The sequence below is a fragment of the Apium graveolens genome, chromosome 2 (genome assembly GCF_009905375.1).
Source record: "Apium graveolens cultivar Ventura chromosome 2, ASM990537v1, whole genome shotgun sequence".
NCBI classification, from domain to species: domain Eukaryota; kingdom Viridiplantae; phylum Streptophyta; class Magnoliopsida; order Apiales; family Apiaceae; genus Apium; species Apium graveolens.
Genome location: NC_133648.1, coordinates 189,072,512 through 189,088,190, shown reverse-complemented (window position 1 = coordinate 189,088,190; position 15,679 = coordinate 189,072,512). Strand labels below are relative to the sequence as shown.

The window sequence follows — 15,679 nt, the reverse complement described above, 5'->3', positions numbered from 1 at the left end:
TAAAAGTTATGATCGTTTTAGTGTAGAGCGTTCATACGAAAAGCCAACTGCGCATAGGCCACTTGCTTAATAATTTTGAAAGGCTAAAAATGATTTCGAAAATTTGGAAAAATCATGATAATTAAATAATGCAGCAAGGAAGACTGTCCAAAAAGAATTTTAAGAAAATATTAATTTTTCGATTTTATAAAAATGTTTTAGTAAAGCGAATCGATAATCGCGTACTAACTAAGATCGTTGGTTATTGATTTTAGATCGCCAACAAAAGCCCCGAGACCATACCACTCCTAGCACTCGAGGCAAGTTTACGAAACCCTAACACAAATTATCCATGCTATATATACTTTTGTGATATTGATGCCATGATTTATAATTCGAAAATATATGCTTGTCTGTGATATCAATACATTCCAATTATGTGATTATTTACGGAGACGAACTTCGTTTTATACGAGTATGAGAAATTGAAACGTAATTTTAATATAATACAAGATAGTGGGAGTCGGAGATAGTTTTAAATCAATTTAATCCCGGAACGAGCCGGACGCGGAAAATTTCGATTTCAATAAATAAAGTACTTTCGCGTAACATACATATCAAACGAGCGATTGAGATTTGATTTATAACTAAAAGAGGTAATCGAATACTCACTCAAGGGATATCCTACTTGACTATTTATTTATAAGTAATACCTAAAGAGTTACTAAAATATCCGGAAAATACTTAAAGTAATATTGAAAAGTTTTTAAATCAATTCACTCTATCTAAAATGTATGTAACCATTCGAAGGATAATTATAAGATGTCGAATCCCGTCTTAAGTATTTAATTAAGATTTTTATCAATTCATTGAACCTTATTAAGAAACATTTTGTACTTAAGGTTTTATCAATTCATTGGACCCTTCATAAAAATATTATGAGACCGTAAATATTTAATATTACGTACCTCAAAAAAAAAAAAATCATTTAAAAATAGACATAGTTCCCAAGGATACTTTCTAAATTATTCAAAATTTCTCGGAAGAGATCAATCATCTGAAACTTATCAAAACCTTAGGGAACTTAGTCTAGAAGCATGAAGGTTTTGCTTCCTCGCTCAATGAAAAACAAGTGAACAATATATGTAAAACTCTACTACGGTTTAGGGTAGAAAACGATTTTTAAATTCAAAACTCCGACAACTCCCAAGAATCAATTGTAATAAAAGTGACCGATAAATTACCTTGTTTAAAGGTCAACTGAGAACGATCTATTCCTTCGATAAAGGATTTTATCTAAATGATATAATTGTTTTGGGACTGGAATGTGGCTTACCCGGCACGGAGAGGTATCGGGTAGTGACCAAGCGCGGAGTGGCGCAGTATACAGTTATGTGGTCTCTGTGACCATTGACTTTCGGACTTGCACGGAAATGGGCAACCATCGTGTAATGTCTTGATAAGCCCAAAGGCGGCTAGGTTTGTATTCCTTCTACTAGTAGAGAAAATTTCGTATTCGGCTGATCACCGGTACGTGGTTTATTCCAGTATAGTCCCTTCCTCCACTTTGGATAAATTGTTGTGAAACCTACAACAGAAGGCCGATAAGGCTGAGTTTTAAATAAGGATGTTGATGTTCATATATCACATCCATATGAGAATCTTGGTTCAAGCATCATATTGGGATTTTGAGATAAAATGAGTACGAGTATAAGCCGATTAAACTGATACAGTTAAAGTTGAGTTTTTCATAAAATTGACAAGCATATAAACTTTTAGAAACCTTGGTTATACAATGCCTAATGGTTGTTTTTCCCTAAATGATTATATTGAGATAATGGATATCTATATCTTGCTGAGCATTAGTGCTCACTCTTGCTTTTATAAATATCATATCACAACAGATTACCAGCATGGCCCGAACCAGGATGACTGCCCGCAAACGGGTAGGGGACGCCCGTGAGTACCGTAGACTGTTCGTCCGCCAGCCACCTCAGGTAGACGAATAGAGATAGTTTCCTTTTGAGTACTTGAACCAAGACTATTTGTGACCCGAGTCAGTCTCATGTAGAGCTGTTCTCGGCATTCACTCTTTTGAGATAATTTCCTTTGGTCTGTAATAACTTAAATACTTTAACGTTAATTTAGTAATGTTTCTGAGCATATAACCTGTGTGTGTGAGTTTGGTTAAAAGGTCGAGTAATGATGTGAAAAGAGGATTAATTATTTATTAGTCAATATTAAGTGATCGTAACGACCCGAATTCCCGACCTTGAATTTGGGGGTGTTACAGAAATGGTATCAGAGCCCTAGGTTATAAGTCTCAGAAATGTTAGGTGAATCAACTGAATCAATGAACTAGAACTCACATAGAGTTCGTAGTCGGGCTACGAGGGTAGCACTAATATTAAGAACCCTTAGGGGTGATTTAAGTATCCAAGGATAGTAATACGTGTGTTAAATGACTTGTAGGTACCCGATGTGTTAGACCCTGAGGCTGTAGAGGCGTACGAGAGAGAGCATGATGAGGCCCTTTTAGCTGAGATCGAGGTAGCAGACCCTGCCCCCACTGTGGGCTTAGAGGTATTCGAGTACCCGGAGACTGACCCTGAGGAGGACTCAGAGGAGGACCCCACTGAGCCAGACACTGAGATAGCCCCTCCTGAGGATATTCCATACGGCAGCACGGAGGTTTCGTCTCCAGAGATGATGAGGGTGGATGTGCATCAGAGGTCGATAGAGCGTTTGTTAGATCGGATCTCAGCAGCCCAGGCTCGAGTCGCTGAGCTCGAGAGCGAGACGGGAGTAGCAGATTTGATGGATAGGATGATAGCTCTGCAGGCTAGAGTCACTGCACTGACTGAGGAGTTAGAGGCGGAGCTAGGGGCATCCACCCCAGTGAGGACACCCACCTCATCCCCTGTACCAGTTAGTCCCGCACGGACTGAGACCGACGACGGCATGGACCCTATTCTTGACGGTGTGGCAGCGACTCCTGCAAATTCCCCACTTCCACCACCCCTACCAGTCATATCCCTAGCAGTTCACGACTGGGTGGTAGGTCGCTATGCTGCTGATCTGACAGCGGCTGAGGCCCGTATTACCGAGCTGAGGGACCAGCTTTCCATCGAGCGGCACATGAGGATAGAGGCCCGAGCCAGGCGAGGATACCCCAGCGCCCGACGCGTGCGCAGGACCATTCGCCGCATAGAGCAGAGGACCATCGGTAGGATTCACCGCTTATCCCCCCAGCGTGACTTGGTGAGTAGGCGCGAGGTTATTAGGGTTGTGGTTCGCGCTATGAGGCGGATTCGTGATGTTACTCATGGCTAGTGGACACTGTTAGTAGTTGGTTGTTGTTCCTCAGTGGTGGTACTTAGTTGTTTTGTGATAGTTGTTCTGGGTTGTTGTCTTTGATAGTGCCACCAGCTAAGGATTATTGTATTAAGGCAAATTGTACTTTTATTATTCAGTATGTTGTACCTAGACCCGGCGTATGGCCAAATTATGTATAATTATCATGTTGTTTAATTGCGATTTCTAGATTGTGGTTTAATCTTCTTTCATACCTGCATAATTACATACTGTCATAACAAATCAGGAAGCATGAGAATTGGCAAGTGGAAACAACCTAAATAAGTTTATGTAACAGGAAAATGCCGCCAAGGAGAATAGTAACAAGAACTCGCCCGGCTGCATCTGGCGGCCAGGGTAGTAATAATGAGCAAGGGCATCGAGCACAGACCCCACCATTAAGATTTAACAAAGAACGAAATGAGTATGATGATGAGGACTATGAGGAGTCAGAGGCTGAAGATACTCAGGGGATGGAAATGCCAGTGAACCCTATGGAGCAGTTTGTAGAACTTCTGAGGCAAAACCTGCAGCAGCAACGACCACCCCAGCAACCCCAGCAGGCCATGGCTAATGCATTTAAATCTTTCAAGTCGGTCAAGCCCCCAGAGTTTCACGGTGTTACTGACCCAGTTCAGGCCAGGGCTTGGCTAAAAGAGGTAGAAAAGACCTTTGAGCGAATCGGCACTGAAGAAGCCCACAAGACTAATTTTGCCACTTATCTCTTAAAGGGTGAGGCTAACTATTGGTGGGAAGCCAAGAAAAATATGGAGCCCCAAGGGATTGTTACTTGGGAAAGATTCACTGAGTTATTTTTAAAGAAGTATGTCCCGAAGTTTATGGAGGTTCAGATGCAGCGAAAGTTCCTAGAGCTGAAACAAGAAAATATGAGCGTAGCGGAATATGAAGCTAAGTTCACAGAATTGTCGAGGTTTGTGCCACAACTGGTGGGTACCGAAGAGCAAAAGGCTGAGAGATTTCAACAGGGATTGAAGCAGTGGATTCAGAATAAGCTGGCAATTCTGGAGATAACTGACTATGCCACCCTAGTGCAGAAGGCCACGATAGCTGAAGCAGGGAGTGAAATGAGCCAGAAAATGAAGCAAACTAAGAAGCGAAAGTTTGATGGTCAAAGCCGGAGTGTGGGAGGGGGAAGCTTCCCTAGTAAGTTTGTCAGGGGGACGGCCTCCCAACCCAACCGCAGTACAGGATTCGGGGGATCAGGGGGCGTGAGTGTGGCCCGGAGCGGGAACCAGACGGGAATGTCTTATCATAGCCAACCACGACCCCCTCTGCCAGAATGCAAGAGCTGTGGTAAGAAGCATTCTGGGCAATGTATGCAGAAACCAGTGACATGCTTTAAATGTGGTAAGGTGGGGCACTATGCCACAGCTTGTAACCAGGAAGCGGCTAAGTGTTTCCAGTGCGGAAAGACAGGACACATGAGGAAGGACTGCCCTGCGGCGGCCCCAGCTAGCTCAAGGGGTAGTGTAGCTGCATCTAACAGAGTGCCGACTGCCAGAACCTTTAATATGACTGTGAAAGATGCCGTGAGGAACACCAATGTTATAGCAGGTACGCTCCTCCTAAACTCCAATTCCGCCAATGTGCTATTTGATTCTGGAGCTACTAAGTCTTTCGTGTCTAAGGAATTTGCTGAAAAATTGAACTTAAAAGTGGAACCTTTGAAAGAATCTTTGCAAGTGGAAATAGCTAATCAAGAGATTATCCCTGTAAATCAAGTTTATGCTAACTGCAACCTAGAATTAGGTGGAGTAAGATACCCAGTAGATTTAATTCCCTTTCGACTAGGGGAGTTTGATGTGATATTAGGAATGGATTGGCTATCTAGAAACCATGCCCAGATTGATTGTGAGGGGAAGAAAGTAAAATTGAAAACACCTAGTGGTAAGAGTGTAATAATTAAGGGGCAACGGCAAACCAAGAAGTTTCTAACTATGGTGCAGACCAAAAGACTTTTAAGGCAAGGATGTGAGGCCTACTTGGCTCACGTGGTGGATACCAAACGAGAAACCCCTGAGATCCACACCATACCCGTAGTTAACGAGTTTGAGGATGTATTTCCCAAGGATCTTCCCGGACTACCTCCAGATCGGGAGATAGAATTTGCCATTGATTTAGCTCCCGGCACGGCACCAGTATCAAAGGCCCCGTATCGTTTGGCCCCCGTCGAGATGAAAGAGTTGGCTGATCAACTGCAAGATCTATTGGATAAAGGAATGATTAGACCAAGTGTGTCCCCGTGGGGTGCACCCGTATTATTTGTGAAGAAGAAGGACGGCAGCATGAGACTGTGCATCGATTATCGAGAGCTGAACAAGCTGACCATTAAGAACAAGTACCCATTGCCAAGAATAGATGACCTCTTTGACCAACTAAAGGATGCCACGTGTTTTTCCAAGATTGACCTTAGGACAGGTTATCATCAACTTAAGATCAAACCGGAAGATATACCTAAGACTGCATTTCGTACTAGGTACGGACATTATGAGTTCCTGGTTATGTCATTTGGTTTGACTAACGCGCCCGCGGCTTTCATGGATCTGATGAACAGAGTCTTTAAGAAGTATCTGGACGAATGCGTGATAGTCTTCATCGATGATATTCTAATTTACTCTAGGTCGGAGGAGGAACATGCGGAACACCTCAGGATAGTATTGGAAATCTTACGAAAAGAAAAATTGTATGCCAAATTCTCAAAGTGTGAATTTTGGTTGAAAGAAATTCAGTTTTTGGGTCATGTGATTAGTAAGGAAGGAATTCTCGTAGACCCCGCAAAGATAGAAGCTGTCGCTAATTGGGAACAACCAACCACGCCCACCGAGGTCAGAAGCTTTATTGGACTGGCCGGGTATTATCGAAGGTTTGTAAAGGATTTCGCCAAGATAGCAGGCCCGTTGACTAGACTTACTCGGAAAACAGAAAAGTTTGTTTGGACGGAGAAATGTGAGGAGAGCTTCCAAGAATTGAAGAAAAGGTTGGTATCGGCCCCAGTGCTGGCCCTACCAGACGATAAAGGGAACTTTGTGATTTATAGTGATGCGTCCCATAAGGGTTTGGGATGTGTGCTGATGCAGCACGGTAAGGTGATTGCCTATGCATCCAGGCAATTAAAGGAATATGAAGTGAGGTACCCCACCCATGACTTAGAATTAGCCGCCATAGTGTTTGCCCTTAAGATGTGGAGACATTACCTATACGGAGAAAAGTGTGAAATTTATACTGACCACAAGAGTCTTAAATATATCTTCACCCAGAAGGAGCTAAACATGAGGCAGAGAAGGTGGTTAGAATTGATTAAGGACTACGACTGCGAAATTCTTTATCACCCGGGGAAGGCCAATGTGGTGGCCGATGCCCTTAGTCGTAAGGAAAGATTGAAAAGGATCACCACGTCAGAGGATTTGATCAGAGAATTTGACAAGTTAGAGATTGAGGTCAAGGTTGCTGAGCCAGGGACCGAAGGTTTGTATGAGATGGTTATGCGACCGGAGCTACTGGAAAAGATTAGGCGATGCCAAGAAATAGTGTTGAGGGAGAACAAGGAACTGGTAAGCGGAGAGGAGGCCAAGTGTGACCCAGACGAGAAAGGAATCAGGAGGCATGCCTACAGGATATGGGTCCCTAACGTCCAAGAACTAAAGGATGAAATTTTACGGGAAGGACACAGCTCTAGATATACGGTCCACCCAGGAAGCACTAAAATGTACCAAGATTTAAAAGAGTACTACTGGTGGCCTAACATGAAGAAGGATGTAGCGGAGTGGGTCAGTAAGTGTATGACCTGTCAGAGAGTAAAGGCAGAACACCAGCGACCAAGCGGACTCTTGCAACCCATAGAAATTCCGATGTGGAAATGGGAGCAGATAGCTATGGATTTTGTGGTAGGATTACCCCGAACTAAGACTAACCATGATGCAATATGGGTAATTGTAGACCGACTAACCAAGTCAGCGCACTTTCTCCCAATCAAGGAAACCTACACAGTGGATAGATTAGCGGAGCTATACATTAAAGAAATTGTGGTAAGGCATGGAGTGCCAGTAGCTATCGTATCTGACCGAGATCCTCGATTCAACTCCAGATTTTGGAGGAGCTTTCAGGAATGCCTAGGAACCAAACTAAACATGAGCACCGCTTACCATCCGCAAACAGATGGACAAAGTGAGCGAACCATCCAGACATTGGAGGACATGTTGAGAATGTGTGTAATTGATTTTAAGGGTTCTTGGGATGAACACCTGTCTTTGATAGAGTTTGCTTACAACAATAGTCATCATGCGAGTATCGGAATGCCCCCATATGAGGCGTTGTATGGCCGAAGGTGCCGTTCGCCCTTGTATTGGGATGAAGTAGGTGAGAGAAAGTTACTAGGTCCCGACTTGGTGCAAAGGACAAGGGACATAGTTCAATTAGTCAGAGGACGCATAGCAACAGCCCAAGACCGACAGCGTAAATACGCCGATCTGGCACGAAAGGACAGAGATTATGAAGTGGGTGACCAGGTGTTTCTGAAAGTGTCACCATGGAAAGGATTGATGAGATTTGGGAAGAAGGGGAAGCTGAGCCCCCGTTATATTGGACCTTTCGAGATTCTAAGACGGATAGGACCCGTGGCATACGAGTTAGCTTTACCTCCAAATCTTCAGCAGGTCCATAATGTTTTTCATGTATCAATGTTGAGGAAGTATAATGCGGATGCCAAACATATAGTGGAGCATGAGCAAGTAGACCTTCAACCAGATATGTCCTATGTTGAGCAGCCAGTCGAAATCATTGACCGAAAAGAGCAAGTACTCCGGAACAAGAGTGTCAATCTAGTCAGAGTCTTATGGAGGCATCACAACGTCGAGGAGTCGACTTGGGAATTAGAGAGTCACATGCAAGAAAAGTACCCCCATCTATTTGTGGATTGATTCCGGGACGGAATCCTTTTAAGGGGGGGAGACTGTAAGAACCCTGATTTTTTGTAATATTTTAAAACTTCTGTGAATAGTAACTTGAGCTGATTAAGTAATACGTATGGGGATCATCATAAAATGAATAGTGGAATTTTGAGAATCCGAGATCATATTCTTGTTTATCGAGGAAAATAAGTGAATGTAAAAGCCGACGAAATTCGAAGATTTACGATTATACTACGTTTTTTTCGTATCCGTAAAGAATGGCGTAGAACCGGGAATACTACATGAAATAAATAATATATCAAGGTGTTTCTATGATCAAGAGAAGGAATGGAATTGGTTATAGTATTATAAGCGATAAAAGAAATCGCTACGAAACAAGTCGTTATACGTGGAATCTATCGGAATGGAACGACGATTGCGTTTACGATAAATAAAGGAATGAGAAATTAAATCCCATGCAAGTTGGCCATGCATAACCAAGTCCTAACTAGTAGTTAGGAGTGTAACTAGATGATTAGAAGTTAACTAGAATAGTTAGTGGAATAGTGTTGAATAGTGATGGGAGACAAACAAGTACACAAGCCATACTTCTCCCTTTTCTCACTTCATCACACAATCAAACCAACCTATACCTTTGCCAAATTATTGTCAAATCTGCTGCATACATCCCATATATTCATTATACACTCCCACACTTCATCCACAAAAGAAAACAACCCTCTTTTCCCTCACTTAAAGCTCTCCCATTTTACATTCCAGCAGTTCGGATTTTCTGAGCAAGGGAGAAAGAAAAATTCATAACTCAAAATGTACGCATTCAAATGTCATGAAATTTTTACCATAGCTTCTATATATCTTGGGTAAGATTCGTACCAAATTTCAGCCTCAAATTAGTTTTTTTCAATTTTATAAAAATGTTTGAATGAGGTGCTGAAAAGTAACTCCAAAATTCTAACTTGTTTCTTGGTTTTGTTTCTTAAGGATCTAGCCCTTCTAAGTGTTTTTCAAGCAAACCAAGCCCTAATCACCTTAGTACTAACCCTCCTAGTGCTCAATAAGGTATAACTTCCAACTCTTTAAAGTTTTAAGGGTGGGTTTAAGAGTTATTTATGATGTAGTGTCAAGATCCAAGAGTTTGTGTATGTGTAAGGTTGTTTTACTCATATTCTTGCTAAGTACTTGAGTTTTTGAGTTATGATTCTTGTATTTGATGATAGATAAAGTATATAAGGTGTATGTGGGTGGATCTTGAGAAGTAAGAAGTGTTGTGTTGGTCATAAGTAGTGATTGTGTCAAGAACAAGTAGTAGAAATGGAATATGGAGCCTATTGCACTTGGTCTGCCTTCTGCAGTGTATTCGGCCATGTAAATGTTTGAAATTTGTGAGTCACTGGCCATGACTGGGTAGATCTTGATTTGTAGTTTCTGTACATGTGTGGATCATCACGAGGGGATTTACGGTTTAAAAGTTATGATCGTTTTAGTGTAGAGCGTTCATACGAAAAGCCAACTGCGCATAGGCCACTTGCTTAATAATTTTGAAAGGCTAAAAATGATTTCGAAAATTTGGAAAAATCATGATAATTAAATAATGCAGCAAGGAAGACTGTCCAAAAAGAATTTTAAGAAAATATTAATTTTTCGATTTTATAAAAATGTTTTAGTAAAGCGAATCGATAATCGCGTACTAACTAAGATCGTTGGTTATTGATTTTAGATCGCCAACAAAAGCCCCGAGACCATACCACTCCTAGCACTCGAGGCAAGTTTACGAAACCCTAACACAAATTATCCATGCTATATATACTTTTGTGATATTGATGCCATGATTTATAATTCGAAAATATATGCTTGTCTGTGATATCAATACATTCCAATTATGTGATTATTTACGGAGACGAACTTCGTTTTATACGAGTATGAGAAATTGAAACGTAATTTTAATATAATACAAGATAGTGGGAGTCGGAGATAGTTTTAAATCAATTTAATCCCGGAACGAGCCGGACGCGGAAAATTTCGATTTCAATAAATAAAGTACTTTCGCGTAACATACATATCAAACGAGCGATTGAGATTTGATTTATAACTAAAAGAGGTAATCGAATACTCACTCAAGGGATATCCTACTTGACTATTTATTTATAAGTAATACCTAAAGAGTTACTAAAATATCCGGGAAATACTTAAAGTAATATTGAAAAGTTTTTAAATCAATTCACTCTATCTAAAATGTATGTAACCATTCGAAGGATAATTATAAGATGTCGAATCCCGTCTTAAGTATTTAATTAAGATTTTTATCAATTCATTGAACCTTATTAAGAAACATTTTGTACTTAAGGTTTTATCAATTCATTGGACCCTTCATAAAAATATTATGAGACCGTAAATATTTAATATTACGTACCTCAAAAAAAAAAAAATCATTTAAAAATAGACATAGTTCCCAAGGATACTTTCTAAATTATTCAAAATTTCTCGGAAGAGATCAATCATCTGAAACTTATCAAAACCTTAGGGAACTTAGTCTAGAAGCATGAAGGTTTTGCTTCCTCGCTCAATGAAAAACAAGTGAACAATATATGTAAAACTCTACTACGGTTTAGGGTAGAAAACGATTTTTAAATTCAAAACTCCGACAACTCCCAAGAATCAATTGTAATAAAAGTGACCGATAAATTACCTTGTTTAAAGGTCAACTGAGAACGATCTATTCCTTCGATAAAGGATTTTATCTAAATGATATAATTGTTTTGGGACTGGAATGTGGCTTACCCGGCACGGAGAGGTATCGGGTAGTGACCAAGCGCGGAGTGGCGCAGTATACAGTTATGTGGTCTCTGTGACCATTGACTTTCGGACTTGCACGGAAATGGGCAACCATCGTGTAATGTCTTGATAAGCCCAAAGGCGGCTAGGTTTGTATTCCTTCTACTAGTAGAGAAAATTTCGTATTCGGCTGATCACCGGTACGTGGTTTATTCCAGTATAGTCCCTTCCTCCACTTTGGATAAATTGTTGTGAAACCTACAACAGAAGGCCGATAAGGCTGAGTTTTAAATAAGGATGTTGATGTTCATATATCACATCCATATGAGAATCTTGGTTCAAGCATCATATTGGGATTTTGAGATAAAATGAGTACGAGTATAAGCCGATTAAACTGATACAGTTAAAGTTGAGTTTTTCATAAAATTGACAAGCATATAAACTTTTAGAAACCTTGGTTATACAATGCCTAATGGTTGTTTTTCCCTAAATGATTATATTGAGATAATGGATATCTATATCTTGCTGAGCATTAGTGCTCACTCTTGCTTTTATAAATATCATATCACAACAGATTACCAGCATGGCCCGAACCAGGATGACTGCCCGCAAACGGGTAGGGGACGCCCGTGAGTACCGTAGACTGTTCGTCCGCCAGCCACCTCAGGTAGATGAATAGAGATAGTTTCCTTTTGAGTACTTGAACCAAGACTATTTGTGACCCGAGTCAGTCTCATGTAGAGCTGTTCTCGGCATTCACTCTTTTGAGATAATTTCCTTTGGTCTGTAATAACTTAAATACTTTAACGTTAATTTAGTAATGTTTCTGAGCATATAACCTGTGTGTGTGAGTTTGGTTAAAAGGTCGAGTAATGATGTGAAAAGAGGATTAATTATTTATTAGTCAATATTAAGTGATCGTAACGACCCGAATTCCCGACCTTGAATTTGGGGGTGTTACACATTAGCAAAGATAAATTAATCAAGCTAAATGAAAAGTATGGGTCTGTTTCCAAGAACTTTGTTTCAGGAGAGTCAAGTCAAGCTAAGAAAGGGAAAAAGGCAAATGTTGGTCACATGACTGTCAAACAGTTAAGTGACAGACTTGAGAAAATAGAGGTAAAAACAGATACTAAAAAAGAAAAACAATAGGAATGGTAAAGTAGGGATTAACAAACACAATAAATACACAGCTGATAAATATGCCCCTAGAAAAATCTGTGTCAAGTGTGGTAGTATAAATCATTTGTCTGTTAATTGCAAATCTGTCATGCCTACCCCCATGTCTGTTCAGCTTCAATTTCCTAACATGAATGCCATGCCTCCCATGCCTGTCAATGCTATGCCTATACAGAACATAAATGCACAGTTTGCTAATATGTCATTTGCACCTAATCCATATTATCCTGCATACAATATGCCTCAAATGCCATTTAGCATGCCTTACTGGAATAACATGTTTGCACCAAGCATGTCATTTCCTGTTAGCCATAATATGCATGATAATTCTATTGCATTAAATGGTTTCAAAGTCCCAACCCAAATGACTAAGGAAGAATCTGAAATTCCTAAGTCAATTGAGTTAAGACCTAAGAAACAGAAGAAGAAAACTAACAAGGCAGGACCCAAGGAAACTTGGGTACCAAAATCAACTTAATTTGATTTTGATGTGTGCAGGGAAACAGAAAGAATCTTTGGTACTTGGATAGTGGCTGTTCAAGACACATGACTGGTGATTCTACCCTGCTCACAGAGTTTAAGGAAAGAGTTGGCCCAAGTATTACTTTTGGAGATGACAACAAAGGTTATATTGTGGGATATGGCTTGATTTCAAAGGACAATGTCATCATTGAAGAGGTTTCCTTAGTGGATGGTCTCAAACAGAATCTGTTGAGTATCTGCCAGCTTTGTGACAAAGGCAACTCAGTAACCTTCAACAAAGAAGCATATGTTGTGACTAAGAATCAAAACAACAAAGTGGTTCTCACTGGTGTGAGAAGAGGAAATATGTACCTAGCTGACTTCAACTCAACTAAAGCAGAATCTGTAACTTGTCTTCTCAGTAAAGAAAGTCAAGATGAAAGTTGGCTATGGTACAAGAAGCTATCCCATTTAAACTTCAAGACCATGAATGAGCTGGTAAAGAAAGAACTAGTAAGAGGCATTCCTCTAGTGGAGTTTACAAAGGATGGACTGTGTGATGCCTGCCAAAAGGGGAAGCAGATCAAAGCATCATTCAGGAAGAAACTTGATTTAGCAATTGAAGAACCTCTGCAATTGCTTCACATGGATTTGTTTGGACCAGTCAATGTATTGTCAATTTCAAAGAAAAGATTTTGCCTAGTAATTGTAGATGATTTCTCAAAGTTCTCTTGGACATATTTCCTAAAGTCTAAAGATGAGGCTAGTGAAATCATCATCAATCACATAAGGCAAGTTAACAATCATCCTGATTTCAAAGTTAGAAGAATCAGGAGTGACAATGGAACTGAGTTCAAGAACTATGTCATGAGAGCATTTTATGAGGAAAATGGGATCTTGCATGAGTTTTCAGCAGCAAGGACTCCACAACAGAATGGAGTAGTGGAAAGAAAGAACATATCTCTCATTGAAGCTGCAAGGACAATGCTTGAAGAATCAAAATTACCAACTTATTTCTGGGCTGAAGCTGTAAACACTGCATGATACACTCAGAACATCTCTCTGATTAATCAAGCAAGATGCATGACTCCTTATCAATTGTTCAAGAACAAGAAGCCAACTCTAAATTTTCTTCATGTCTTTGGCTGTAAATGCTATATTCTGAGAAATCAAACTGATCAAAATGGGAAGTTTGATGCTAAAGCAGATGAAGGAATTTTTGTTGGATATGCTGTTGGTAAAGCATATAGAGTCTACAATCTAAGAACTAACATTGTTGTAGAATCTATACATGTTGTGTTTGATGATAAAAAGATTGAAGGACTGAAAGATGGAGATTACCATGAGAGCCTCAAATTCGACAATGTTGAGATGGTCAGTGATGAAAGTGATGATGAGAGTGATCAAGAAACAGTGTCTAAGGATAATGCAGACAAATCTACCACCAATGAAGCACAAAACTCAACATCCGTCGAATTACAAAATGCTTCATCCGTCGGAAGGCAATCTATGTTATCCGTCGGTAGACAACCTGCCTCATCTGTCGGTACTCAAGATTCACCATCCGTCGGGTTATCAAAAGGAGCAGGAAATCAAGGCAGATCACCCATAGAAAGTACCCCTTTCTCAAATCAAAGATCCACAAACTCAGGGGGAGTTTCTAGCAATCAAAACTCAATCACACATCAAAACAACATTGAGGTCTCTTCATCTAGAGCTAATCTACCTCAACCAAGGAAATGGACAAAAGATCACCCTTTTGAACTGATTATTGGTGATGTTTCTTCTAGAATTCAAACAAGAAGAGCAACTCAGGAAGAATGTCTATACAACAGCTTTCTGTCAAAGGAAGAACTAAAGAAGGTATAAGAAGCTTTGTTAGATCTTGATTGGATTTTAGCTATGCAGGAGGAGCTAAACCAATTTGAAAGGAATAAAGTGTGGAAGCTGGTACCCAAGCCTAAAGGAAAGAATCCAATAGACACCAAATGGGTATTCAGAAATAAGATGGATGAAAATGGCATAGTAGTAAGGAACAAAGCCAGATTGGTTGCTAAAGGCTATTGCCAGCAAGAAGGAATAGATTTTGATGAAACATTTGCTCCTGTTGCAAGACTTGAAGCCATCAGAATCTTCTTAGCCTATGCAGCCCATGCCAATTTCAAGGTCTATCAAATGTATGTCAAAATTGCCTTTCTGAATGGAGATTTAGAGGAAGAAGTGTATGTTAGTCAACCTCCTGGTTTTAAAGATCCAAATTTTCCAGAGTATGTCTATTATCTACTGAAAGCACTTTATGGACTGAAGCAAGCACCTAGAGCCTGGTATGACACTTTATCAAAGTTCCTTTTGGAAAATCACTTCACAAGAGGTACTGTAGATAAAACTTTATTTTTCAGAAATGTTAATGGCTCTAGCATACTTGTTCAAATTTATGTAGATGATATTATTTTTAGCTCTACAGATGAGAAACTTTGTAAAAAGTTTGCCAAACTGATGCAAAGTAAGTATGAAATGAGTATGATGGGAGAACTAACTTACTTTCTTGGTTTACAAGTTAAGCAAGTTAGTGATGGAATATTCATTAGTCAAACTAAATATATTTTTGATCTTTTAAAGAAGTTTAATCTAATGGATTGCACATCTGCAAAAACTCCCATGGCCACTGCAACTAAGCTTGAAGTAAATACTACTGAAAAGTCTGTGGATATTTCAAGCTATAGAGGCATGGTTGGCTCACTTCTGTACTTAACAGCTAGTAGGCCAGATATAATATTTGCTACATGTTTATGTGCTAGATTTCAGGCTGATCCTAGAGAGTCTCACTTGATAGCTATCAAGAGAATTTTCAGATATCTCAAGGGAACACCAAAACTTGGCATTTGGTATCCTAGAGATTCTGGTTTTGATCTAACTGGTTATTCAGATGCAGATTATGCAGGTTGCAGAATTGATAGAAAGAGCACAACAGGAACCTGTCAATTTTTAGGAGACAGGCTTGTGTC

General features: G+C 40.0%; 1 protein-coding gene across 1 annotated transcript; it reads left to right on the top strand.

The window, feature by feature from the left end:
* The first annotated feature begins 1,879 nt into the window (after positions 1 to 1,879).
* On the top strand, positions 1,880 to 3,467 carry LOC141706128 (uncharacterized). The gene is made up of 2 exons (XM_074508948.1): positions 1,880 to 1,976; positions 2,452 to 3,467. The coding sequence occupies exons 1-2, from the start codon at positions 1,893 to 1,895 to the stop codon at positions 3,310 to 3,312; spliced, it is 945 nt and encodes a 314-aa protein (XP_074365049.1). The 5' UTR covers positions 1,880 to 1,892; the 3' UTR covers positions 3,313 to 3,467.
* Positions 3,468 to 15,679: the final 12,212 nt, after the last annotated feature.

What these genes read in the sequence shown, in the direction of transcription:
- LOC141706128 (XM_074508948.1), top strand. Translation starts at nt 1,893, where the DNA reads ATGGCCCGAACCAGGATGACTGCCCGCAAACGGGTAGGGGACGCCCGT. An exon ending in TCGTCCGCCAGCCACCTCAG is followed by an intron (nt 1,977 to 2,451) that starts GTAGACGAATAG and finishes AATGACTTGTAG; the next exon opens with GTACCCGATGTGTTAGACCC.